The sequence below is a fragment of the Pungitius pungitius genome, chromosome 13 (assembly GCF_949316345.1).
Source record: "Pungitius pungitius chromosome 13, fPunPun2.1, whole genome shotgun sequence".
Lineage (NCBI taxonomy): Eukaryota > Metazoa > Chordata > Actinopteri > Perciformes > Gasterosteidae > Pungitius > Pungitius pungitius.
The window spans coordinates 6729643-6756563 of NC_084912.1; the positions used below are offsets into that span (position 1 = coordinate 6729643).

A 26921-nucleotide genomic window follows, 5' to 3' on the forward strand; every position below is an offset into this window, starting at 1 on the left:
TCAAAAAAAAAGTTTTGTGAGGGGGTGGGATGGGAAGGAGTGATTTGGGAGGGGTTTTTCTCTTTTTTTCCTCCCCCTTCTCTTTATGGATTGCAGGCGTGCAACCAAGTCGGGGTCTGCTGATATGCAGCGTGCTGTTGCAGCTGGAACACATCTGGTGCACACATTGGATGTTGAAACAGAACATTTAGTCTATGTGTTTCAAGCCATTGTGTTATTGCACAAACACACAATAGCGTACCACACACATGAAACGCAGTGAACAAAAAGCAGCGTGCAAAACTAAAAATACTATCCATGATCATAATAAAAGTTCCCTATCCATTCATTTGCATTTTAGCCATTTTTAGCCAAATTGGACGCTTTTCTTCCTCTACTGGCAGCCACAAGCGCCACTAAGATCCCTCACCCACCACACCCAGTGCAGACATCCACCCACTGCATGACTCACAGCGAGCATGACTCCAATCTGCTCAAATGATGGAAAACAAATGGCCCCAAGGACAGTCTAACGGAGGAGGAGCTGCTCCCCTCACGTCTATGTGCGAGCTTGAATAATGCCAAATCTAACGGAAAGGGGTTGGTTTAATAGCACAGATTCCAGGATGGTGATAAAAAAAAGGAGTGCACTGGTTTGCGCAGCCCTTTAGTGCTGAGACACTCTCGGGCTCTTGTCCAACATAGTAGCTTTACCACATAAGGGCTGATCAAATCTCTGAAACAAGAGGGTGCCCAAATTCGGTTTACACGTTGCATTGCAAAGTAGCAAAGGACTTAGATCATCCGAGGTGTATCAAGAAAATGTGACATGTGAAAGTGTCAGAAAGAAATGAACCAGTTCTCCTCAGGCATACCCCACACTTGTGCTTCATGATAGGTACTGATTGAACAGATATGTTGCATTGTTTTTCTAGGTCACAGAGAGATCTCTGTTACAGGCTTTTTCACAGTGTGCTTTAAAAAAAACCCTGCTAGGACTTGCATTAATTTATTGTTAACATAAAAGATAATATAGGAAAGCTCAACAAGCTGAAGCAAAATACAAGCTTATGTTTATCCTGAAATGAATGGCACACTGTGTTCTCCGTTAGGCTGCTAAACCCTTGTGGGGAGAAGAGCAGCACTTAATAAGGTTAAGGCGAGCACTGTGTGTGTGTGTGTGTGTGTGTGTGTGTGTGTGTGTGGTCCTGGGAATGGCAGCTCAAGTCCACAGTGGATTTTATTTGGTTTTATTTACCAGGATATTTGGATAATAATGATATAAGGATTTCTTTTTTAAATCCTTTTCAGTATATTTTGTTACATATCAAACCGTAAACTCAAGTTAAGGTGAAACAGTTTTTGTTTTTGACAGAAGAGAGGAGTATTCCAATTATTTTATTAATCTCCTAATTTTTAATAATAATTAAAAAATATGTGGGAAAATCACAAGTGTAAAGAAAGTTTATTGTGGCTGAATTCCATTTGATCTGCTCCAGTCTGGCTGCTCTGCTATTCGGCACGCTGGATAAGTCACGCTGCCATTATTAACGGGGAGATTTGAATATAACTGAGCCAAGTTTGTCTATGCTTTACCTACTGTGACAAGTCAAACTCTCTGTCCCATGTTCACTGCACATCAGTTAGTTTCAGCTATTTGATTATTTGCATCTTTGTTATGAATTTTCGTCACTTAAAGACGATATCAAGTACAAGAACCTGCCTCATATCAGTATCAACATAAAAGCCAGATCCCCCACTAACCCGGAATACAGAGCCTTCTTTCAGCTGAACAAAGTCAAGTGACACTACACGGGACAATTACATCTCCTCCACTGGGACACCAGGGAAAAGCTGATGTGTTTGATCCCAAATCTAGGACAGTTTACAACAGAACCATATTGTTGTAACTGTCGGGCAATACTATCTTACTGCTGTTCTCTATGTGTATCATAAGACAAATGAGTAGCCTATACAAAAATAACATGTGGCTTTATTTATGGCGGCTCACCTGCATTTTGAGAAATAACTGAATCAGTGTCTCACCTCTAGATTTTATAAACCCATACCATTGGTACCGTTATGATGCTGAGTAGAAAGCACATGTACTGATAGAGTAAAAAAAAAAGGTAAACCCCTCCTGACTCAGAGTAATTATCTTCAACCCTCAGCCCTGCAATATTCATCATATAAAGTGTAAAGAAAAGTCCCATTCCCTGGAGGGGTGTAATATCAAACTGCCACGCATGGACTTCAAGTCTAGGCAAGATTCTCCCTACGGCTACAGAAGACCACAATAAAATGTTCTAAATCTAAATATCTTCAGGAAACCAATAATAAATCTCTCAGTAACTGAACAAATCCTTTGATAGAAATGAATCATCTGACGAGAAGAGCTGAATCCCATTATGAGTCGACCCTAGCAACAAGAAGTAGCTTAGTAACTTAGAACCACTCCCAAATGACACAACAAAAAGATTCTTGAACTATTTTACCTCCTTTAAGCACTAACTTTGTAAAACAGTTAAGTTTGATCCGCTACGCTATTGACAATATTATTATTATTATCATCAGTATTTCCATTTTAGAGTTGTATTTTCTTAGTTTTAGTTTGGATTTTCATATAAAAGAAAAAAACATGTATTTTAAACTTTTAAGTAAGAAGATAAATATTATGATACCTTGTTCTTTGCGGGATAGCTATAAAACAACATTTGACTACGGTTCTAAAAGTATTTACTTGTTGTGTAGTGTATTTAATCACCAACAACTACAGCTCCCACAATCCTCTTTGGTAACGCGTAATCAAATTCTGCCCAATCGCTGACTTTGGAGGCTTTCTTGAGCAGCAACAACACGGAGAACACGGAACTGTCACCTCGCGTTCTTGTTTTGTATCTTAATTATAGCATTTTGTGAAGTCACTGGGCTGCTTTCTACATCTTTAGAACGTGTCCATCAACACTTTTGTTTCAGTACTCGAGTTACATTTAGTCTTTATGTTTGTCCATCAGACGCTACGTGACTGACGTAAGTTACTCGCGAGGGGCCAACTTAGCAACTTTTATCGGTCACGTGACTGTACTTCACCAGCAGAAGATCCTCATGAGTCCAAGTGTCACTCATGGAGGTCACCCCTAAAGCCGCCGAATCAAAACCTGTGATTTATTCACCTCCTCGTTCGGCGGAGGAGAGCCCCCGTGAGCACAAAGAGGAAAAGGTAGGCTGCAGTGCAATTTGCTTGGCACGTCATATGGCTAACGTCCCGTCAAACAAACGTTACCTGACATCTCCTCCGCAGCATCACCAGAAGCTGAGTTCCTCCCTGAGGGAGAGGCTGAAGAGATCGAGGCGCTCCTTCACCTCGCCCCCCTCATCTGTTGCCAAACGCCTGTGTGTTGATGAGAAGGTGGAGGACAAGAACGGCCAACAAGTTTCAGCAGATTCCCCGGTTAAGTACCCTTCATCGACCTTGCCCAATGTTGATGTAAACACAAATGAGAAGTCAAGGAGTGAAAGTTTTTCTGGACCCATTTCCGAACCAACGCGTCATCCTTCCAAAGACTCCACACAACAACGAGACCGGTTGAGGAGGGAGGTGAAAGACAAGATGGAGACGCTGCGCCGGCTCAAGATGGTTAAAATGTACAGGAACAAGGTAGCAGCCACGGTTCAATCCGTCCGGTCTTCCTCTGAACGCAAACGTTTAGATTTATTTAGCTTACCTTGACTGAAGTGGTCATTTTTTAATTTCACACATTCCCTGTCTCTGTCCCTAGAATGATTTGGCGCAGCTCCAGACCCTGGTTGACAAGTGGAGGAGCTGCGCTCAGGCTGCTTTGTACGAGCTGATGTCAGACGTCCCCATCGAGGGAGGAAAGGCCAGCCTGTCGGCGCTCATTGACCTCTTCGGTCTGGATGACGCCATTCTGCACTTTGACCGCGCGGAAGAGGACTTTACTACCTAAACATTTTTTTTTTTAAAGTACGCTCTGAAACCATCGCATCAGAGTTAACTGTTTATTTGTTGCCGTTACACCAGTTTACTTGTTGAGAGAAGTGTAAACAAGTGTTGTTTGTCGAACAGAAGGCCTTGCTCAGTCGTGTTTCAGCTGATCCAGTGAGGGAAAGTTCTTCATCCTCAGACGCTCGACCTCGGCCCAGAGGGAGGCTAGCTCTTCCGCCTGCGCTCTGGCACATTCCTCCAGCTTACTCCTCAGAAGGATTTCCTGGTAGCGCTCCTCTGTTTTAGCTGCATGATTATCCTCTGAAGCTAAACACCAAACAGGTTACATTATCAGTCACGAGAGGTTCCCGAAACCCCCGTTTGCAATGAGCTGAAAGTCTCGTTTTATTACCTATGGCTTCATAGATGTGCGTCCTCTCTGCCACAGTCACCTGCATGTCAGGTAGCTGTTGTTGAACAGTTGCGTTCTCCTTGGCTTTCTCTGCCGCCTGCCTGTTGAGCTGTTCAATATTTTTCATGCGCCACTTCACACTTTTTAGATGAGTCTAATGAGAGATGATAAAATGTACATCAGTTCAAGTCTGTAATGTAAAATACACAACACAGACATGATTGAGATCAAATTACAAGTTACTTTTTTGTTACCTTTTCCTGAAAAGCTAAAGTTTTCTCCAGGATAGAAACTTGCTTGGACACCCGGCTGTCTCGACCTGTCTTGTTGAGGTACTGGGGGGGGGGGGGGGGAGGCAACTAATGTGACTAATTAAGCAAAAAGAGCAGCAATGTGATTTGCATTACAGTGTCTACTCTAGAGCCAAAATGGGAAAAATTCACAAAATGTTATGGATCAAGCCTTCAGGGGCTTAAACAATGACAGGAAGCGGCTTGCCACAGTACAGCTACCTGAGGAAACTGGCATTTGGGCTGGGAACCATGCGTGTGCTGTGCTCATCAACTTGTTGAAAAGAAGACTAATGACTCATTTTTTCTTTTTGTAATTTTATGTTACCCAACCACCACCTTCCTATCCTTTTTTTATATCACAGCCTTATGAAACAACTTGGGCTTTTGTCTTATTTTCATGATGGGGAGCAAAGTATTTGTCTGTCAGCTTTCATGTGTTTCTGTTTTTGATTAAACTGCCTGTTCATGCATTGGATTGACGTGTAGCAGATCGATGCACATTTAATTTATTCCCTTCTCTAGATTGTTTTAATCACTGCATATAAACAGCAGAGGTGTTGAAGCAGGAATAGAAATGTAAAACAACATAGTGTAGTTTATTAAGTCATTCTCCACCTGAGCTCCAGCTGACAACAGAAAATAAAAAAACAGGTGAGAGCTTGTGAGAATACGGTGTGTCAGTGTCAACAAAACACCACCCATCTGTACTTTGAGATGGTAATAATTTTCTGCTCACATAACATCTGGTGCTGCCAAAAGCCAAATACCTGCCTAGATATCAGCGACTGAGGTTTGGCCAGAAATGCTTACGGGGTTAAAGTTTCGCCATAAATTCAGAGACGTCATTGCCATTTCGAGGACATGCTGAACCTCATGAAAATATTTGACATATAATTACATGAAATATGCGCAGGGTCAAATCTTTTCACTAGCATTATTCCTAATAAAGTCTTATTTAACGCATATTTCCTTATTGTGACCAAGACAGCTTTTGACTGATTAAAATGTATCCAGGTCCTTGATGAAAACTAAAATAAAACTACCGTATGACAATATTTCAGGGTACCGATTCCACTCACATCCTGTTGCTCTTCCAAGAGTCGTAACATCTGGATGTCCCTCGCCTTGGTATTGAGGTGCTCTATCTGCATCCTCTTCATCCTGTGCTCCCACTGCAGCTTGATGATGCCCTTACGGAAGTCTTTGTACTCCACCATGATGGCTATCTTCTGCTCCCCCAGGGTCTGATCATTAACAATCATTTGACAGACACAGGCATTCATAACCAATGTATCTGACCAACACTTCAATTTGTACTTAGTACAAACCATATATGCCCTTTTTTTTACCCCTTGTGTTTTTGTGTATATCCATCACGAGGGTACAAATGGCCTCGCCATGTTTTAGTAATAAGAGTGTATGGTGCTATAGGCTGACCCGGATGGTTCTGTTGAGTTTCTCCAGCTCACGCCTGATGGAAAGTACTGAGTTGGTGTAATCTGCAGTCAGGCCTGTTGTAGAAACCTCCACCTGGCCCTGTATGAGCAGGAGATGGACCACGATGTCCTCTAGGTAACGTTGCTTATCTCTATGCAGACTTCAAGGGAAGAGGAAGACAAAAAGCACTCTTACATATAGATAGAACAAATCATTTTTACTTTCATATATATATGTGTATATATATATCCACTATTGTTACAGACAAATGTAAGACTGATGGCTCGAGTGCCACTGTCTCGGGTGTTTCCCAATGAGCGGTCAATAAAAAGGTTTCATGTTTTCACACACAACTTATAAAAAGGACAGCAACATCACAGCTTTACCATTGAAGTTCGGCAGAGAGATTTTTTAATTCCTGTTGAGCGCTGCTGTCCTCCTCCCTCCTCTTCTGAAGGAAAGCGTGCATCTCAGCAAGAGTCAGAGCTTTAACTTTTACCTGGAAAGAACGTGTCAAACTGTGAGGTCGACAATCCCGCACAAGACACACGTTAATTTGGGGATGTTTCCTGAACATGAAATTGATGAGATCAAATTGTAAATGCATTTAGAACTGTTAAACTGACTGCATGTTTGAAGTGTGAAAAACAAACTGTATTTCCCGTCCTTAAGTCCATCTCCTCCAATTACCTTTTGCTCACTCTCTACTTTTACTCTGCGGACAAGACAGAACTTCTCCCAGATTTGTGGGCTGACTCCTACTGGTATATTCTCCGGAGCGTCAAGCTCCTCCATGGCCTTCAACATTTTGCTCAGCGCGTCGGGCGCCTGAGAACCGCACAGGCGCTGCTCTTTAAACAGGGTGGAGCTGTTCTCCGTCTGGGTCCTCATTTTCTGAACCCTGAGACATAAAAAGGCAGCGTGCTGCAACTCGGCAGCTACATTTACAACGTGGATATTAAAGGTGAACGATTAGTACAAACCTGGTTCTACTCTTGAATAACTTATAAAGGGCATCGACCAAATGGCTTCGCACATCAAAGAACTCCTTCCTGAAGTCTTTGTCAAGAACCTTGGGGGACGTGGATGGGTATTTGTTTATATGGGACAGCCAAAACGATTTCAGTATATTCTCAGCTGACTTACTTTGTCCTCAGCTACGGTGCTTTCATAGGACTCTTGGAAAAATTCAAGTTCTTCCTCGTGTCTCTTTACTTCCCGTCCAGTCACCTGCTGTAAGAAAAATACAGCTTGATAGTTAAGAGGAAGAGTAGCGAACACTTTCGAAAGGAGCCTCTCACGCAGGTTAGCTCTTGCAGACCACATCTGACAGATGGAAAGCTATTATACAAGAATTTGGAAGAACATTGCTGCCATTAACTCAGTCTCGCAGTCAACAAGACTTGAACTCCAGGATTTCTGTGCATGAGTTTTGTTACCTTGAATGCCAATATTTTTTCAAGTTTGAGCTTGAGCTCCAGGTCTCGATTTCTTATCTCGTCTTCTTCGAGGACTGAATACACAAGATAAGTAACCTTGAGCTCTTCCTGTGAAATACATCAATAAGAACATGAAACACAATGAAAGCAGAGGGCCCTTGATACTGTGTGAGGACAATGAGAAAAAGGAAACAGAGTGGAGTAATGCCGCTCAGATTGGCTACATGTGTCCGGGTCATGAGTCCATGTGTGTGTGTGTGTGTGTGCGTGTGCGTGTGCGTGTGCGTGTGCGTGTGTGTGTGAGAAAGAGAGAGAGAGAGAGAGTGGGCTCACCTGATAAATAGCCATTTCACATTTCACTTTCTTCTCAAACAGCTTTGACAAAGTTTCATCAAACCTCTTGGTAGCATCCATGCTGGATGCCTGTAGTTTTCTCATTTCAGTTTCGATGGACTGCAATAACACAGGTGATTAGTATTTATCACTGAACAGAGGTTTAATATATTTCTCATCATAGCAAAACTGAATTGTGAGTGTTTCCACCATAATACCTTTTTGTATTTCTCCTTCTCCTCACTGAGGTCCGTGGTTTTTTTTTCGTACTCTTTATAGACCTTTTTCTCCTCCTCGCTCCAATCTTTGTCAGGTTTGGTAAAAACAAACCCAGGCGCAGGTATTTCCTGTGGATTTAATTCAAAAGAAACTATGTGTACTTCATGCTCATGATTTATCTAATCCAACTGACACTGCATTAAAAATTATTTGTCTTGGCTTTGTACCAAAGGGAAGAAATGTCTGCGCCTTCTTTCGAAGAAAAAAAACAACAACGTGAGTTTGAGGTCAATCTATTACATCATGATAGCTGGGACAAAAATTGTAATATTATGACCCACCATTTTTAAGATGTCGTCTTTTTTCACTTCAATGACTCCGTCCATCATGTCATCAAGAGCCCTGTCTCTGATAGTATCCCCCTGCAATAGAAAGAGCAATCAGTATGAAGGAACATAAATACTTGTACTAATCACTTTCTGTTATAAACATACAATATTCATGTATGTGTTTTTGAAGAAACGTGAAGCATGCGGACATTTCTTGTAACTGTGAAGCCCTTCCCATACATGTAAGTATATAAAGAATTTTGGGGGGCAGCATACTTTGGCACCCGAACGCTTCTGCTCTTCCAACTTCTTCCTCTCCTCCTCCTTTTTCTCTTCTGGGCTGAGGTACCTTTCTGCTTTTATCTGTAGTGGGACAAAGTCGCATATTTCTCTGTGAAATACGACGATGACCATACGACACTTTTTCACATTATAGGACGAAAAAAAACAAATATCGTTTGTTGAACTTTTCGATCCCGAGGAGGTCAGTAACCTCAGAGTGGTCCACGGTGAGCAGCCTCTCCGGTTGCTCGCTGAGGGTCAGGCCGGGCTCCCACAGCTTCTCCCTCATGTTCAGCTCCAGCATGATCGCCGTGATGTGTCTGTTCCTTTCCTTCACATGGTTCAGCTCCTGCACCTTCTGCCTGTACACGGCCTCAAAGTCTATGTTGAACGCTGTCTTGATGTGACGAATCACATCCTGCGTGGAGAGGAGTAAAGTATAGCACAAAAAAAAGGATTTCTGTGTGCATTCGCTACTGCTTTTTTGAAAAGTATTTTACAATGTAAAAGACATTATTTATTACCTGTAGCAGAATTATCTGGTTAATCTTCTGCTCTGTGGTTTTCAGGCAGAATTGATCGTAAATGTAAGGATTGGAACCTATTAATTCAGCGGAGAAACGTCCCGTTACAGCAGCGCTCTCAGCCTCCGGGCCTTCCTCGCCCTGCTCTTCCTCCTTCACACTGGTTGTGTTGGAACTTTTATTCAGCTTGCTCTGCTGCAGTCGAAAGGGGATGAGGGTGAAAAAATAATTTGAATGCGAGCACTGAAAGAATTGTTGAGGATGTAATCTGTGGCCACAAGATTATAAACCTTATTTTGACAATATTTCAATGAAGGGAGCCATCTGAAATTTGTAACGCTTATGGCACGTATTCAAGCATTTACAAAAATTACAATAGTCAAGGGTCAGATGTAAGAGTGATTCAAAGCGTTATTTTCCAGAGGTAAACCGGTTTTGACTTTGATGAAATCTATATCCATGGAATCCATGGATACTGGAAGTATTGCACGCTGCCTTCTGTTTCAAATTATAAACAGCAAATATATCATCAAATCCATTCTAACTCATCACACGTCTCAATATGGCGTAACGTTACCAGGAACCTGAACCACAGAGCGCTCATACCTGTGGACCAGTTGAGGTTACGGTTGAAGCAGCTATTTCCATCTTCCTCATGTGGTGGACCCGCTGTAGGTCCTCCACCTCTTTGACTGTTGGTTCTTTCAGAGGATAGTTCTTCACCTGTTGTTCTGAATGAAAGGCCTGAGGAGTGATTTATATTTGTTGGTAAGCATCATACAGTTCTCTGAAGAATGTAACATTTCTCTGTGCTTCAACATATCCGTATCACCTTGATGGCCTTGCCTTTGATCTTCAAGGACTCCCAGCATTCTCTTCTCAGGACATCCCTTAGGTAACATTTTGCTAAAATCTCCAATTCGATTTCATTTCTCACCTGCAATGGAACTGCATTAAGAGTCATCTTCCATCATGACCGTGAGGCTAAATCCCATCATTACTGTCATTGAGTTTGTTTTTGATCATTACCCGAGTAACTTCCTGCTCCACCATCGCCTCCAGACTCCTCTGCTCCTCAACATCCAGGTTGAACTCTTCTTGTTCCAGACGCTCAATCTCTGGGAGCTGCTCATTTTCGTGCATCATCTCCCGGATCTGCCATACAGAATAGATGATTTAGAACTTTTTCCCTATGGATTTAAAGCACACCGTGATTTGATCCATTTGAAAAGAGTTAAAACTGAAATGAAAATGATAAATTGTCAAAATAGATCAAATGTTCTTGAGACGGAACTGAGGATGCTTTGAAATACCAGCAAACCATGGATCCCTTGATATGGTTTGATCAATTATTTAGATTCAGTGTGAATTATTTAATTATTTATAAACATAATCCCTCTTTCATGTAATATGTGTGTGTGTTTGTGTGGTGTGTGTGTGTGTGTGTGTGTGTGTTGCTGGTAGTAAGCTGCAGCTTGTAAATACAGGGATGTTTTTTATTGAATTGGTGAAGCACTTATCAAACATGGCTAATGATGGAGTGTGTATACTTACATGGACTGTGAGTAGTGGTTTAATGTTTAATGATGTCATTGCATCATTCCTGCTGAAGAACTTGTGAGTGTCATTTTAAGTGAAGATTTAAATCAACAAATATGTAACAAATCTCACTTACATCGTGACGTAACTCTATGATGGTTCTCTTCAGGTTTTTCTTTGTCTCGGAATATTGTTCATTGTCTTCATTTATAATCTGTTTGAAATAGATAGATGGAAGCAAATGGTATATATATATTGAATAATTGAGTACTAAAGAGTGTAAAATTGTGTCAACTAACAACACACAAGTAAACCTGACTTGCAAAGCATGTTAATTCAACTTTCCTTTGAGAAAATATTAGTCATATTCCCGAGTGAGTCAGGCCGAGTCAGATAAAGATCATGTTGAAGCATTAAAGCAGGCTGAAATTGCCTCTACCCGTTTACTGTGTGAACGCCATTGAGATGCAAAACCCACAATTCAAAGGCTGCTACACCTTTTTGTATCAATTAAGCTTTGTCGGGTTGTACTGAACATTTGTATAATGCTTATCTACTTAACCGTTCCATACCACTTGCTATTTGGTTTATTCTTAACTCAATAATACGTGACGATAGATCAAGCTGTCGAGAAACTGTGCCAAAAGCAACACAGCTAGAAATCACACCGAGGCGCGATGGACTCTTTTGAAATCCTCCACCTGCAACGGTAAAGTACCTTAACATAGTTGACATTGTCCACATCTTGTGCCAAAAACCACACATATGAAGGCATGTTAAGTCACTGACCGCCTCTCGCCTGCTTTCCAGCCAGGTCGGGTGTGAAGGTGGTGCAGACGGCAGGCTGTTATAACTCTCATCCTGCTCCGTCACGTCCACAGAATGCCCTCCACCACTGACCTACAGAGTGTCAACACATACAAAAAATAAAACACGGGCCCATTGCGAAACCTTTAGACTAGTTAATGAACAAACATCGCATGTGAAATCAAATGTATTTGATATTGATTGATTTGTGTGATATTCACACCAGATTTATGATGCATTCATTATTAAAAAGTGCTGAACTGTTTATGACTGAAACACCTCATAAACATACTCTCTCCAAAAACAATACACAATCATCATTACAGTCTTTAGATTTACTGGGATGCCACATTTAATCCCTACAGCACCAACATAATCTGTTGCTTCGTGAAGTGAATGCATTTGCCAAAACTATTTCAAAGAGGCATTGATTTAATTTATTGTGGTTGTGTTGTGTTGAGACGTGTTTCTAATAGTGATGAAACACATATATAACAGTGAGGAAATACTTCTTAGAAGAAAACATATTACAGGGCCGTTGTGTGAGACTTCATTACTTTAACGAGTGGGGGCATAGTCTGCATTGCAGTGTAATGTTTGTAGATTCAAAAGCAACAACAGTCAGTTCACTGTGCAGTAGTCTACTAAATGACTGCTAAAACAGAAATAGAGTATAATTTACCTCACTTTCCTCTGGTTTTACTGTGCCAGCAGGAGACGCTTGACTCCACTCAGGCAAATCAATGAGGACGGGATTCTCAGTATTGAAAATGTTCTTCAGCACACGCCTCATAGACTGACTGTACCTAGTAGCTTCCTTCATCTTACCAGCACCCGTGCTGTTAGTTCTGTAGACGGCCATGGGAGACACAAGGTACACACAATAAGAGAGCAGACATATGAAGATAATGAAGGCTCGTTGAAACATGTTGTGTTTCTAGTATAACCATGAAATGATCAAGTGAAAAAGTAGAAATTAAAACTCTTAAAATAAGACTGACAATAACAGTAAAATTTGTTTGTCTCTATATAATTTTCGACTTCCCTACCGTGGTTGTGGTACTGCACACAAAGCATTTTTTGTTTGTTCTTAAGACGTAAATCTTGAACAACTTTTGAAAAGTACATAGTTTCATTATTTTTGAAGTTTTTAAAACCACTTCATGTCAGTACTTTGTTGTAAATGCTACTCAAACACAAGTAAGTTGTGTTAGTTTTATTCAGCTGTACTATTTTGTGCACTAGTATGTATTCAGTATTTTGCTTTATAGACAAATATCACTTGTACTTTTCAATCAGTTACTCTTTTCCCTCTCATGGGATTTGTTGACAATAAAAAAATAAAGCCCCCACATCTTTAAATCACATTAAATTACCATACTGTTAACAATGTAAGCAGCCGACTGGATTATACATTTAAAACCTGAATCAACAACAGATGTAAACATTTAATCCAATTGCTACAATAGTAAAACAGTGTACTTACAAGTAGAAACTGCCATGGGAAAGATAACCCTAACCTTAACTTCAAAACAAAATAGAGCAGGGGCAAGCGGAGGAGACCACAATGGAATGACCTTATTCAGTCAACAGGGAAATTTATTGGATCTTTGTTTTTTCTGCAGCTTATGGTCATGATCCCCCTTGACCCACCACTTCAGTTGTATTTATTTTACATTCCTCAAGGCCAAACGCAAAGAGGGGAAGATTGCTATTTAACAGCCCTATTTCCAGCCGCACAAGGGCAACACTGTGAGCAACAGTTCCCTCTACTGGACATTGTAGGCAGGACAGACTTCCTGCTGCTTTACCTGATATCGGTGCACACAAGAGAGCAATCTTTCAAGCCAGCGGTGAGGACTGTCTGGCTGTCTGCAGAGAAGGACACGCTCCGAACTCCACCCAGGCGCCGTGAATGACATTGCAGTTCTATGTGCCGCTCCTACGGGTGCAGCAGCAGCAGCATTGTAATGCACACCACAGGTAAAGATATCACGGTTCAAAGGTTTACAAGTCATTTAAATAATAATAATATGCGCTACTACTACCATGGAAGCGGTTTCTCGGATGAGTAGGAGGCCGTCTCGGCCCACAGAAGCCAGCCACAACCGATGAGGAGACAGAAAGAGAGAGGCGGGGCCCACAGGGTGACCCCTCACTTCCTGCTCTGGTTTGAGCTGGACCACCTGTTGACTGGAGAGGTCATCTGTGTTCTGGGCAGAGAAATCAGGGATGAGGATAGTGTGTCAAAGACAAAATAACCAAGCAGTTCCAGGTATTGAATCAATGACATTTCAGTTGGATGAAGACAGAGATAATAGATCCTAATAATCTGTCCCATTAGACAGCGGTAAACCTGAGGAAGCTCAAATCGCTGAAGGGTTCTCCTCTTTTGGCAGTAGGCAAAGACTTCGCTGACTCCCAGAACACAAGAATCAAGTGGGTCAGGAACTTCGTATGTGGACGCTTTAAGGACGAGTGTAGACAGACAACCATGTCGGTCTACACAATCCGGACCTGCAGGTCAGCAAAGGCACGTTATCGGTGTATTAAAATGATGAATAGGAAACAGTCGAGCTCGCTCCTTATGTTCAGTTGAAACCATGCCTGCAGAGAGCCAGTATCGACACACCCACAAGAATTAAGGGGGACTCTTCAGCAGTTGGTCTTGGCTCAGAAATTCCATATCAGCTTAAGTATATGGCGCTTTATTTGACTCTATCATTATCATTATTATTGAGTTTAACAAATCGACTAGACAGAACCTTAAAATACAGACATTGTTGTGGTTCAATAAATCAGAGTTAACAAGTGTGTGGTACTGTGATCCTCTGCAGCCACACCTTCAAACTAGTATTTGCACTTTCCTCTAGAGACAGATTTGTCTCAGTGGCTTTTTATCCTCGACGTAGTTGGCTGTGTTTTTCTAAATCCAGTGTTTTTTCTCTCTTTCAGTGCCAGTGACAACATGTCTAAACAATTGGATACAAATGTCTTGTTGAGTACGATTAATGGGTTACGCTAATCTCTCTGGCTGGGGTTGTCTCTTTGTAAACAGACTAAATTGTCAGAACATTCCCACGGATGAATTATGAGACGCACAGCCTTAAAACAATAAGAAGGAAAGGCAAGTGAAAGGGTAGTAAACTGTTATGGCGTTATTTACTGCTGCAGCCCCCCCTCCCTGAGAGGAGATGAGTCTTTTACAGTGTGAACAGACTAAATGAATATCTAATGTTCAATGTTCCATCATCTCCCCTACTGTGCATCTTTGCTACTATCCCCAGCAGACTCTATAAAGGGTTAATGATGCCCACTACACCTAATCATTAGTCTATTGTTAGTAGCTTGCACTCCTCAGAGTATTTCATGATTTTTCTGTCAGTGCTCACTTAAAAAAAACTCCTTCTAACCAATGTCCCAAATGCCCTTATTTAAAAAAAACATTATGGAGAATGAGCAGCCAATACCTCTACTGTACCCGTGCTTTACCTGAAAGGTCCCTGGTAGGCAAAGAGAGCACTGTGAGCTGCTGTCCAGAGCACTGTGCAAGAACCTTCACTTGTGCGCTGTCCCTGATGCACTGAACGGAAAGCGACAAAATGGGTCCGTGAACCACTGGAAAATCAAAAGAAAAAAGGATCAGCGTTGTTGAGCTGTGTTACAGTAATAATTAAAATCATTTTCTATCTGGTTATTTATACATGCTAAGCTATGCTAAGCTCAAAAAGTAGTATCTACCTGTGTATCCTATGACGGAAAACTTCTTTGATGGCTTTGCGTCTAGTGCATAGATATATGAATCTGAGGCACCTGTGAGAAGGTAGTGCCCCTCTTGATCAAAACTGTAAAGACACGAACACACACAACACAGAAAACAGCACATAAACAGAAAAGAGAATATTTGGATCAATTTAATAGAATGTTTTAACTTGCTTTGCTGACTCCTCTCAGGATTTTATGGGTAGACATAACTGATCCCTTGATTTTATAATTGTATGATGGGTGTAATACTTACTACTAATAAAACTGGAACACTGTGGCATCACAAGCATAGAAGATACTTACACTAGGTGATCCACAGGAGTGTGGTGTAGATGAACCCGGTGCACCAGGCGAGGTTGCTGCTCCCTGTTCAGGTCAATGTAGAGGACAATACCCGAAGCCGTTCCAACAGCTGCGTATTGTGCAATAGGACAGCAGGCCAGACTTGTCACCTAAAAAGACAAAGATTGCAAGCTTTAACATTAGTTATTTTCCATTTAATTTCCCTCCTCCATGTTCAGAAAATGTGTAAATGTGGCACCGCTGTTTTGTTTGGAATGCTCATATGCCATGAATCTGACCTCAGCTTGAAGAGACAGGGAACCAAGACAAATGCCATCTGTAGACCACAGCTGCAGTACTCCAGAATCCCTCACCGACTGCAATAAGCAATCAGCAAAACAACAACAACAGCAATGACCAAAATTATACACCTATTACATTGCACAATTACATCATGATACACTGTATTTTGTGAGTAAGACAAACGTTTTACCACACAGATGTTTAGGTCAGTGTGCGACACAGCTGCCACCACAAAGTCGCCGTTGAGAACATCCAGGAGCTTCACAATGACGTCAGACTGGGTTGGGTTTGACACATAGATTTGACCCTGAAGAACGAGAATCCGAATCCGGTCATATTCTAATATTCCACTATATTTTCTCTGAGTTACATGTTATTATTAAATGGCATATAGTATGACTTAATGTATAACAAGTCACACTAAGATACATTTAAGTACGTACCGTATTAGATGTAAAAAGTAATGTTTTACAGTCAGGCGAGTACATCACTGTTGTGACAGGTTCTTCTAATTGCCACGTTTGTGTGATGTTGATCTGGGTCCCTTTGACTTGCACGCAGTGCACCGTACTCTCCTGTGAACCATTTTAAGAGGCTTTTATATTTGAGAAATTTAAAATTGCTGACAGCTGATATTGCAAATCCTTTCAATCCGCGTATTTTAATTTCATTTGATTTTGAATGTGTCATGCTCAGTGGGGGAAAAGATGTTAATGTAGGCATGGGCCAGTACCTTTCCTACAGCAATGAAGCCATTCTGGTTAAGGGATAAACTTTGAAAGTTGTTGTTTCTAAGTTCAGGGACGGCATCAGCAGCTGAGCAAAAGTGAAAAACAGATCAGATGTAAATAGTTTTTTCAATGTTCAAAAATTGAATAAAACAATTGTTACAGTGACTATCAAATGATCTCCATAGTCCCAGTGTGGGTGTTTGTTTACTTGTAGGGTTGAAGATGACTGAGACAGAGAGGCTCTCTGGATCAACGCGGAGCAGAAAGCCTTCCACACAGCCCACATAAAGCTCGGATGTGGGTGTCCAGCCGATGGCACTAGGAGTTAGTCTGGCTTTGGTGCAGAGTTTAGTCTGTGTAAACACATGTGGAGTTGGGTAACACTTTAAATTGATCGATTCACAAAACTAAAAATCCACAATATCTCAAAACATTTCAAGCAAATGGGGAAAGTGAATTGGACTTGTGTATTGTTGTATAAATAATTTGGGGACAGTACCAGAATGCTTTCTGCCTTCTCTCCCATGAGCCCTGAGATGGCCGATAGAGGCATCTCGAGGCCGTAGTTGGGGAGTATTTCGGTGACAGTATGAGAAGTGGGCACCAATCTCTCAACATACGAACCATCATTTGCTGGAAGCTCTATTACACTGCAATGCAACAAATATTACACACACATTTTAACAATCATTTTCCTTTCTGATAATATAAAGTGATAAATGAAGGTAGCATAGGTCAATTTACCAGTTACATAACATCCATTGCTACCAGTTGCTTCGCAAACTGGTCTGCTTTACCTTGGTTTCATCAGATGAATGTTGGCGCTCTTCTCAATATTCCAGACAGTGAGGGAGCATTTGCCCAAAGCACAGAGCTGGTGCCAACTGAGAGGGTTGAACATCAAAGAATTGACATCCTGCCCGGCGTGCGGTTTTGTACAAATTGGCTCGGCGTTTTCCCAGTTCCTGCATCACACAGTCGTGATTACACCAACACAGCGGCTCGGCCTCAAAAAACATTATTGGAAAAATGTAATCGACAATATAAAGTAGTGAGCTGCTTTCAGTGGCTTACCAAACTGTGATGGTGTAATCGGGCAGAGATGAACAACAAGCCAAATAAGGACCATCGGTGCTTAATGAGAGAGATGTGAAATCTAGTTGTGCTGAGCCTAGAAAAAAGAACCAGTGGAAAGTTTTGAGTATTTGTCAGAGAGAAGATAGCCTGGAAATGTAGGATGGATAAATTCATACACAGATTAAGAACTCAAAACATCTAGGAAGACAATAACAGTTAAATCATCAATAAAACTTGCAAGATTTAGCTACTCATTTCTACTGGGAGGAAACATTCTTACCTTTAAGTTCATTTTTTAACTGTAACTCAGGGAAAATATACACAAATATCGATGGCGATAGCTTCTCCTCGGAGAAAGCAAACATTCGAGTGTTGCCATTGACTGCCAATGCACCAATTCCTTTTCCAGGACTCTGAAACACATTTTGCTTTTTTGTCTCCAGGTTAAGGAAACAGATATTATCTCCACATTTGTGACATACTGTTTTATTGTCAACAAACTCGATACTCTTGTTTGTAAAACCTCGTATCCACCTGAAGGGAGAACAAAAAACAGCAAATGATTAAGATAACGTTGGCGATCCACGGTTTACGCCTCTCGAGGTTTAGCATATAACAATAGCTAACATCATACACGCGCTTACCATCCCAAGCTAAAACCAGGATATTTAAAATAGGGCTGAAATAAAACTATGATACAAACGTCAGATTATTGGTGCGGGTGTAACACTGAGACGTGTAGTTGTAACAACAACATACCTGACTTCGAAACTTCCAATGCCATCCATTTCAAAACGAGAAAAAAGAACATACAGGTAAATTGAATTTAGCAACACAATTGAAAAGAGGGACAAGTCTTTGCGTTTCCCGGGCAACCAGAAAACTTCTTGGCTTCTTCTTTTTATGGTTTTACGGCGGTTGGCATCCGGTTTATCGGCGCATTACCGCCACCTTGTGCAACAGAGTGTGCATCATTAAATATACTTGGAGTCCCACGTCCTACGCACAATAAATACATATAGTAAAAATGAGTTTAATAATTAAAAAAAACACATTCTACAGTAACCTGTAGTTAATCATCAATTTGTGTACCGCAACAATTTGATCAAGTTCTAGCTCAACAATTCACTCAAGTTCACCTTTCCAGTACAGATAAATTATACTATAATTTGCCCAAATTTAGTTTAGAGCTAATGTACAGAGCAGTAATAGGTGAACGTTGTATTCAGGCATAAATGATTGTGCTTAGTCATGTAAAACGTTAATGAAACAGCATTATTTCTTTCTCGGGGGAGTGCCGCTGCACCCCGTCTTAATCAGAATAAGAAAACTCCTAGGCAACGATCCTGTCTTGCTATTGGCTAATGCTTTATCGGACGCGCCCTTACCGGAAGTAAGCTGTATATAAATTTCAGCAATACTTATAGCACTGTATACCGTTTTCTCTCCTTTTCGGGCCAAAGGTATCTTACTCTCAGCAACCGAAGTGTAACCATGTCGACAGAAAGGTCTTTTGCCAAAGGTAAGAACGTTGCGTTATGTGTTTGACCGCCCATTGATATGACTTCCTGAGGGAGATTGTTGCCGTTAACGTTACGTTAAGACGACCCCAGAGAGCTGCTGTGACTTTCTCTGTCTCACGACGAGTCAGCATTTTTTTTTAGCCGATATCTGACAATTCGGGGATTGAACTGAATCCAAATAGTCACCGACTCAACTTCCCTAAGGATCTACAAACACTGAACGCAATGCGTCTTTAAGACAGCCGAGTGTTTACAAATGTATATCCGAGACTAACTTATTTACTTCCGTTTAATTTACTGACGATCCACGTCGCACTTTGTAAAAGTTACAGCATTCGCCTATTTAAAAAAAGTTGACAGTAAAAATAAAAGCACTATGTTGAAACCAGACTGCAATAAGGTGTAATTGTAAAAGACATTTACGGGGTTATTTATTGGCAGTAAGTTTATTGTACTTTGCTACTATTAAAAAGTCCTGTCCTCAAAAAGACCAGGGGTACTGTCAGCAAATGTTCTTACAAATAGGTTTAATTTTCAGAATACATTACAATTGTTATTGTGTTTCGTATAATTGTAATTTATTTACTGTAAAATAAGTAAATAAGTCAATTAAATACAAATAAAAATGTACACATTCATGTAGATCATCATATTCTTATTACTCCCTACAGCTATTTCGATGGGGAAAAAGTCTCAACTGCTAAATGTGAAAACTCAAATGGCCAAAATATAGCCAGCCGCTTCAGTTGTTCTGGCCTTTTTTTTCTTCTTTTTTTCAAAAATGTATACTATATTTTTAACGCTCTGTATTGGTTCTAATTTTAGAACTTATTCTGGCATAAATGTGCAAAGTCATGTAATGACACTACGTTATTTGTCTCATAGGGAGTGCTGCACCCGGTCCGGTCCCCAAGGGCCACATCAGACTCTACAGCATGAGATTCTGCCCCTTCGCCCAGAGGGCCAGATTAGTGCTGAATGCCAAAGGGATCAAGTAAAGACATGCTTTAATATGCTTTTGTTTAAAACAAGTTTTGCTTGCTCCAAAACCTGTGTTATTACATGTTTGTTTTTTTCTGTCAGACATGAGATTATCAACGTCAACCTCACGGACAAACCCGAGTGGTTCCTGGAGAAGAATCCTCTTGGACTTGTCCCAGTACTGGAGACACCTGCTGGTGAGGTGATAACAGAGTCTCCCATCACCTGTGACTACCTGGATGAAGTTTATCCTGAGAAGAAGCTGCTTCCTTCCTCTCCTTTTGGTAAAGCTCAACAGAAGATGATGCTGGAGGATTTTTCCAAGGTATACTCTTATTGAGACTTCTATCTGAGATTTTGTTTACTTTTTACTCTTTAATAATCACAATGCCGCTGTTTACTACAGGTCATACCATACTTTTACAAGATTCCAATGGGCAAAAAGAAGGGCGAGGACACCTCTGGACTGGAAGCTGAACTGAATATGAAATTGTCCAAGTTGGATGAGGTGGGTTAAGCAAAGTGCTTATTATTTATGTTTTCCAATGTGATCTGGTAATGATCATGAGCACAAGTGTGGATGTGTGACACCAAGTCAGTCTCAACTGACTGCACATGGGTAGTTTACAGTTACAAGGCTGGTAATCATAAATTTATTTTCTAGGACCTGGTTAACAAGAAGACCAAGTTCTTTGGTGGGGATTCCATCACAATGATCGACTACATGATGTGGCCTTGGTTTGAGAGGCTTGAGTGCTTTGAACTGAAACAGTAAGTAATGGAATACTTTCTCAAAACATTCACAAATAAATACATTTTATTCATGGAAGCATTTCCTTCAGTGGCTATTATGATGAACCAACGTACATATGCGCTACAGTACAAAAGTAAGGCATTCAAGAAAGCGCTGGGAATCTCAATCAGAACAGAGCGAACAAGTCTTCCTCTGTTACCACGTCGATAAGTCATTTTTTCATTTGATGTATTTATGTGAATGATTTGATTCCTGTTGTCTTTTCAGTTGCCTCGACCGCACACCTGAGCTCAAGAAGTGGACGGCGCAAATGTTGGAAGACATGGCTGTCAAAGCCACAATGCACCGTCAAGACTCAATGAAGGCCTTTCACGCATCCTACGTGGCGGGGAAGCCCGACTACGACTATGGCCTCTAGGGCAAAAAAGAGCCTTAAACCATCCCTTTTTAAAAAAATTGTATACATCATATACATTTTCACTCTTTGAAATGGGAAAATATACATTGTTGAAAATACTAAATCATATTTGAAATGAGGTTTAGTAAAGTGAATGCTACATTTTTATGATGCGCTTTCTCTAATAAAAACTGCATGTAGCGACTGCACAAAATGTTCTTTGTTTTTATATTGAATAACTACATTTGGTTTTCCCCGGGGTGACTACACAGGGTGGTTTAATTTAATAATCTAAAGAACTGTACAACACAGCAGAACTTTACAGGCAAAATAAATGCTCTATAGTAGTATGACAACGCATATTTAATAGCTGCCATCGGATGTCCAACAATGAGAACAAAAGCATTGCTGTACTATTTCAACCAGCATAATAGGTTTGTTACTATTTTTCCCCCATTGATAAAAGTGCACTGGATTATTTATTAAAAAGTTTACAGCATTTAAAAAATGATCACCTTTTCAATTAGTTGCTTCGTTTAAAAGGCAAAGCGATTATCTATCAACCGAAAAGCCTATTTATTAAGGTTACTCTATAAAAAAGATACTGGGTTATAAGACCTGATTGTTTCAGTAACAATGCTACAGATTAAACATAACAGCACACAGCAACACAAAACCCACTGTTGAAATGTGGCCATGGGTTGTTTGGCGCCCCTTTAGTAACACGGGTTACCTTGTCAAGTTTTCTCGCCTGTAATAAAGTACTTTTAAGTGCCATTTGTAAACACTGGATGCTATTTAAGCTCTCACAGACGCTCATCTAATCTGCCCCGTGACGCTCGCGCGTACTCTTGCATGAGCGCGGGCGCATTTCTCAACATCTCGTCGAAATGCCCGACCGTCGCCGCGTGGCGCTCCCTCTCCGACGCCAGGCACTGGAACAGGTTGACGGGCCGCGCCGCGCGGATCGCCTCGGGCACGCGGACCGCCTCCGGCACGTCGCCGTTCCCGACCAGCGCGTGACGGAGTCTCTTCTCGCGGAGGCTCGCGTGCACGAAGCCGAGCACGTCCCGCAGCCTGCGCTCCGTGGCGTCGGCGCTCCACTCGGACGGCCTCTTGGCCAGCAGCAAGTGCAACAGGGCGGTCTTCAGGTGGTAGCTGGTGAGGGCGCTGGGCCCCGTGAGCGCCGTCTGCTTCCTGTGCAGGAAGCTGACGATCTGGAGGCAGCGTAGATGACAGGAATTCGGCGGTAGGAGTTTGGAGAAGTGCTTCAGCAAACTCCCCTCGTAGACGGCCAAAGAGACGGGCCAGCACGGGTCGGGGGAGCCGGCCCCGCAGTCCGACGGGAAGTGGGAGACGAAATACGCGTCCGTGTCCTCGAAGCGAACCGCCGGTATGACGTTCACTAGGATCGCTTTCCCCGAGCGGAACCGGATCTTCAGGGCGCCGGCGGCGTCCAGGTGGCGAAACGTCACCGCGAAGTCGTACTTGTGCGAGATGCGGCGCCACGCTCTGGTCACAGAGACCTGGAACCACTTGACGACCCGCTCCTTGGCGAAGGAACGCGCGTCGCCGGAGCACAGCTCCGGCGGCAGCTCGTGGGGGCCGCGGTCCTCTCCGGGCGGGTCGTCCTCGCCGTGCAGCATGCAGAGCACGTCGTCCTCCCCCATGTCCGCCGAGCCGCAGATGCAGCCCTCCTCGTTCTCCCCGAAGCGGCTCACCGTTATCCCGCCGCAGCCCAGCTGCGGGGCCGGGGCCGCGTCGCACCACGGGTGGAACTGGAAGGAGTAGGGACGCGGCGGCGAGAGGGGCACGATGAGGTCACACGTCAGCGGCTGGCCCACCTCCCACGACTCGAACGCGCTCCCGATCCCGACGAAGTCCCCAACCTTCAGGCCCGCGCGCCTGGCGTCGCACACGCTCCGGAGCGAGTCCGCCAACTCGCCGGCAAAGCCCCCGACGAAGTCCCTCACCCTCCAGTGGTCGCGGGCCGACGCGTGGGCGCATTTGTCGCAGAAGTCGCTCAGGACGTCCTTGTCCAGCGCCACGGTCCGCGGGGTGACTCGTGAGCCGCTCGCGTCCTCGCCCTCGACCGGCCGGGTGTCCGCGTCGGTGGCGGCCGGCGCCCTGCAACCCGCCTCCACGGCGAAGAACACGGCGAAAGACACGGCGCTCCAGAAGTACCAGCTGTAACCCTCACCCGGGCCGGCTTCTCGCTGCTCCGAGTCCAGCTGCGAGAGCTCCCTGTCCAGCCGCGCGTGCTCCATCTCCAGCCTCTCCTCGTGCTCCCGCATGCGCGCCATCAGCTCCTCGTCCTGGTCCGGAGGCTCGGCGCCGTCTTGGGTAAAGAGCAAGGGGTGGTTCAATATGGCCGCGGCCACCACCACGCACACTCGTGCGATGGCCCCCTGCATCTTCAGCTGGATTCCAGCGAGCGCATTTAGTCACGGCGCGGTGGTCCGGGCAGCTGGAAAAGAAAATTTAGAAGAAAAAAAAAAGGTTCATTATTTTTGTGTGCCATTTAGCAAAAAAATTGTGTTGATGTATTTATTTAAATGAATTAAATATCATGGTGTCTACTTTTTTTGTGTCAAGCACACATTGTACCTCTAAATATAGAAGTGGGCTGAGTGACACTGGGAGTGACCCACTCTTCCAGCATCAGGCCGTGCAACACGGGAGGAAGGAAGATTGGTCCCTCTCATCCTTCTTCTGATAACCCTCTACGGTCACCAACATCCTGTTAACATTTTTCCCAAAATCAAGCCACCGGTGCTGGAAAATGTCCACCAAATAAAGGACAAAATCCAGCTTTTAAGGCAAACAATGTTGAGAACACTTAGTTATTATTAGGGCTGTCAAATGAATAAAAATCTTAATCAAATGAATCAGAATTTTCAGTGGATTAATCATGATTAATCACTATTTGCAATTACACCTTAATCCTAACCATTTTTTTTCTGAAATGCATAGTAAAGATAAATAACAGGACACAGATACATAATTATCATCATTATTATTTTTTACATAAATACATGTTATTGATAATTTACTTTTTAATTCATTCCAGAAAATAATCAAATCAATGATATTTGATAAGTTACAGACTGATTTCCCTGCATGGCTCGAGCCTCTGCAGTTTATGCCACTCTGCTGCGGTCGGCAAAACGAGTTTGTGCTGCTGATGGTCCAGGGCTGCGATGACCAGACATGTCAACCCTCCCGATATTTCCAGGGGAGACTCCCGAATTTCAAAGCCCTTCCCGAAAATCTCCCGGACCGACCCTTCTCCCGAATTTCTCCCGAACGATCAATATTGCTGCACCATCCGTCACTGGGCGCGTCGTTTCAGACGTTACACCTTGAAGTCGAGCGCGGCAATTAGAATGGAAAAAGATGAGACTGAGTCCTTTTGAATATCTCCCCAATTCTGAGATCTCAAGGTTGGCAAGTATGGCGATGACGGCCTCTTTATTTCGGCTCACGCGCTTCACCATTTCCTGCGTCGAATTCCAACGTGTTGGAACATTTTGCAATTGTGTTGGTCAAATGATCTGAGGTTGATTTTGTTAATGGCCTGCGAACATTCAGCGTGGACTGGCGCAAACGACTTGCTGAACCTGACGGCCTGACATATGCCTGCAGGTGGCAGTAATGTGTTGTATAGGATGAAGTGCATTCCCTAGAGGAAGAGGTACTTTCCTGACCTGACTAATTTGTCACACTGCGCATGCGTGAAATGTGTTTAAAAAAAATTGACGTAATTAACAACAAACAACTAATTAACGTTGTTAACGCGCTATTTTTGACAGCCCTAGTTATTATATTATTTCCTGGATGCATGCAATATATTAGAAGAGGAAATGACAAGTCTCTTGCTTAAGTCCCAGCCATTTAGTAGAGGTTATACAGATAATTGTAAAATGCACTGGATAGACTGAATTATGATCATCTATATATACACACGGTCTTAAAAAAGGGGCGTATGTTCTTACTTTGACAAACTAAGAGAACATGTAATGGCAAGTACACGCATTTCATGATCTCACTGTTGGACCATGTGACTACGAGCTGTTCTGTCAAGACTGGTTTTAAACTGACAGCAGTAATGGCAGTATGCGGAAACTTCCCATGACTTACTCACTGGGCTCTTTTCCAACACTTACATGGCTCAGTCCATCCAAACAAAGTTGAAGTCGGAGAGAGCGAGAGAGGCAGGGTGCCAATCATTTGGGACCATCGATTGCTAAAGAATATGTAGACCACATAAACAAGAACAGAATCCTTGGCTTCTCAATTTTCCTCTAAGCATTTAACGTTCTACCTGAAATGTCTTTCTGTGTAAAATACTACTTCAGGTACTACAGGTGTTGACAGCAAGCATCATGTGCTGCAGTTTGTGTTGAAGGCGTCTTTAATTAACAAAAGGGTTGAACAATTATAAAGTTATTGTTTTGGATTAAAACAACTTAATCAGTTATGTAGCCACTAATTGAAACTACATTTCAGAGTAATATTGGTACTATTGTACTAATTCATTAATAAATGTTTGGACACGCACAACATTAAAGTATCTTATACATGGTTGCGTCAGTAATTAAAATGCAATGGCATGTAAATGGAAATTAAACAGTATACATAATTGTATACACACCGCACGTTTATTTTGTTGGCAATACCCTTTTAGCGAAGTCCTTTAACACACGTTTATAGAGTACGTTTGCACGTGTTGTACGCGCAGTACAATTTAGGCCATTTGTAGGCCTAGAAGTTAAGAAAACAACGCCCACTGTGACGCCATGGTGCACTGTGACGTCGTCTTGCTCCCATGGCCAAAAGTTACCAATTCGGTTGCCCTAGCAACTAAATATTAATCCGCTCATCAGGGAAATATCGCGGCAGCAAAAAAAACACTTTTCCAGCCACTTTTCCAACACAATGTGCGCTGTAGCGAGGTGTGTTTAAAAAAGGCAACAACTATTACGCGCATGCGAGCAACGGGCATCATTTCAAGAGAAGTAACGGTCGATTTTTTTTTTTTTTTAAGACTCCGAGGTGTAAGAAGGAGCTGGTAAACTTACCTCCGCGCGGTTCTCTGTGCAAGTTCATGGCGATAAATTGAGCCTCGGATGAAAGCAAGCCTCATCAAACTCGTGTGAGCAACGAGGGAAACAATTTCACAGCTCTTTGCTCATTTCCGGACTGCGCGCTCCACCCGTAGACCGAGACACCGCCCACATCCCCCTTTTTCAGCCCAAACAGGCATCCCCAGCCCATGTTCATGCAGCTCCAGTACTCTGAGGCGGCTCTCTTTATTCCGTCTGAGTAACAGCACTCACTGCCCATTGCACTGTGTAACTGCGCTATTCAGTGTGCCCTATATTTATTGATCATTCGGCGCCAATTCCTCCTTTACATGCAAAACACGGTCCTCTTATGGAAAATGTGACATTGTACATAGCACATATAATAATAATGATAATGTTAGTTTCAAAATGGAGCTATTTCAATATGGAGGACAAAAAAATAAATGCATAAATACACATATAAATAAATGCTTAAATAAAAT

The 26921-nt window shown here is 42.5% G+C and overlaps 4 protein-coding genes across 6 annotated transcripts; 2 read left to right on the forward strand and 2 right to left on the reverse strand.

Moving 5' to 3' along the window:
• The first annotated feature begins 2796 nt into the window (after positions 1 to 2796).
• sfr1 (SWI5-dependent homologous recombination repair protein 1) lies at positions 2797 to 3949 on the forward strand. Its single transcript, XM_037465922.2, has 3 exons — positions 2797 to 3199; positions 3281 to 3637; positions 3759 to 3949. Exons 1-3 carry the CDS (start codon positions 3104 to 3106, stop codon positions 3945 to 3947), a joined length of 642 nt encoding a protein of 213 aa, XP_037321819.1. The 5' UTR covers positions 2797 to 3103; the 3' UTR covers positions 3948 to 3949.
• On the reverse strand, positions 3935 to 18554 carry cfap43 (cilia and flagella associated protein 43). Of its 2 annotated transcripts, none has more exons than XM_037465917.2 (38): positions 18457 to 18554; positions 17978 to 18231; positions 17695 to 17791; positions 17418 to 17585; positions 17120 to 17270; positions 16829 to 16973; positions 16623 to 16705; positions 16333 to 16464; positions 16080 to 16196; positions 15886 to 15963; positions 15608 to 15756; positions 15281 to 15384; positions 15032 to 15157; positions 13896 to 14056; positions 13588 to 13752; positions 13351 to 13481; positions 12222 to 12387; positions 11522 to 11632; positions 10869 to 10946; positions 10223 to 10348; positions 10026 to 10130; positions 9800 to 9937; positions 9194 to 9388; positions 8881 to 9087; positions 8664 to 8750; positions 8400 to 8480; positions 8058 to 8186; positions 7840 to 7959; positions 7507 to 7614; positions 7214 to 7297; positions 7051 to 7139; positions 6758 to 6968; positions 6454 to 6566; positions 6068 to 6227; positions 5710 to 5874; positions 4592 to 4672; positions 4338 to 4491; positions 3935 to 4252 (listed from the first exon to the last, which is right to left on the reverse strand). In XM_037465917.2, exons 1-38 carry the CDS (start codon positions 18483 to 18485, stop codon positions 4077 to 4079), a joined length of 4974 nt encoding a protein of 1657 aa, XP_037321814.2. In that variant the 5' UTR covers positions 18486 to 18554; the 3' UTR covers positions 3935 to 4076. The 2 variants fall into 2 exon arrangements, with proteins under 2 accessions (XP_037321814.2, XP_037321813.2); XM_037465916.2 differs by having other exon boundaries at positions 7214 to 7300.
• A 510-nt stretch (positions 18555 to 19064) lies between these two features.
• LOC119214259 (glutathione S-transferase omega-1-like) lies at positions 19065 to 21544 on the forward strand. Its single transcript, XM_037465921.2, has 6 exons — positions 19065 to 19219; positions 20106 to 20214; positions 20304 to 20526; positions 20608 to 20709; positions 20866 to 20972; positions 21223 to 21544. The coding sequence occupies exons 1-6, from the start codon at positions 19192 to 19194 to the stop codon at positions 21371 to 21373; spliced, it is 720 nt and encodes a 239-aa protein (XP_037321818.2). The 5' UTR covers positions 19065 to 19191; the 3' UTR covers positions 21374 to 21544.
• On the reverse strand, positions 21409 to 26653 carry itprip (inositol 1,4,5-trisphosphate receptor interacting protein). Of its 2 annotated transcripts, XM_037465918.2 has the most exons (3): positions 26434 to 26652; positions 23960 to 24092; positions 21409 to 23819 (listed from the first exon to the last, which is right to left on the reverse strand). In XM_037465918.2, exon 3 carries the CDS (start codon positions 23764 to 23766, stop codon positions 22159 to 22161), a length of 1608 nt encoding a protein of 535 aa, XP_037321815.2. In that variant the 5' UTR covers positions 23767 to 23819; positions 23960 to 24092; positions 26434 to 26652; the 3' UTR covers positions 21409 to 22158. The 2 variants fall into 2 exon arrangements, with proteins under 2 accessions (XP_037321815.2, XP_037321816.2); XM_037465919.2 differs by lacking the exon at positions 23960 to 24092 and having other exon boundaries at positions 26434 to 26653.
• Between the last annotated feature and the right edge of the window lie 268 nt (positions 26654 to 26921).

What these genes read in the sequence shown, in the direction of transcription:
- sfr1 (XM_037465922.2), top strand. Translation starts at nt 3,104, where the DNA reads ATGGAGGTCACCCCTAAAGCCGCCGAATCAAAACCTGTGATTTATTCA. An exon ending in GTGAGCACAAAGAGGAAAAG is followed by an intron (nt 3,200 to 3,280) that starts GTAGGCTGCAGT and finishes TCTCCTCCGCAG; the next exon opens with CATCACCAGAAGCTGAGTTC. An exon ending in TTAAAATGTACAGGAACAAG is followed by an intron (nt 3,638 to 3,758) that starts GTAGCAGCCACG and finishes CTCTGTCCCTAG; the next exon opens with AATGATTTGGCGCAGCTCCA.
- cfap43 (XM_037465916.2), bottom strand. Translation starts at nt 18,485, where the DNA reads ATGGATGGCATTGGAAGTTTCGAAGTCAG. An exon ending in ATTGGAAGTTTCGAAGTCAG is followed by an intron (nt 18,232 to 18,456) that starts GTATGTTGTTGT and finishes TTCTCCCTTCAG; the next exon opens with GTGGATACGAGGTTTTACAA. An exon ending in TCATAGAGTTACGTCACGAT is followed by an intron (nt 10,349 to 10,868) that starts GTAAGTGAGATT and finishes TCTGTATGGCAG; the next exon opens with ATCCGGGAGATGATGCACGA.
- LOC119214259 (XM_037465921.2), top strand. Translation starts at nt 19,192, where the DNA reads ATGTCGACAGAAAGGTCTTTTGCCAAAG. An exon ending in CTGAATGCCAAAGGGATCAA is followed by an intron (nt 20,215 to 20,303) that starts GTAAAGACATGC and finishes TTTTTCTGTCAG; the next exon opens with ACATGAGATTATCAACGTCA. An exon ending in GAGTGCTTTGAACTGAAACA is followed by an intron (nt 20,973 to 21,222) that starts GTAAGTAATGGA and finishes TTGTCTTTTCAG; the next exon opens with TTGCCTCGACCGCACACCTG.
- itprip (XM_037465919.2), bottom strand. Translation starts at nt 23,766, where the DNA reads ATGCAGGGGGCCATCGCACGAGTGTGCGTGGTGGTGGCCGCGGCCATA.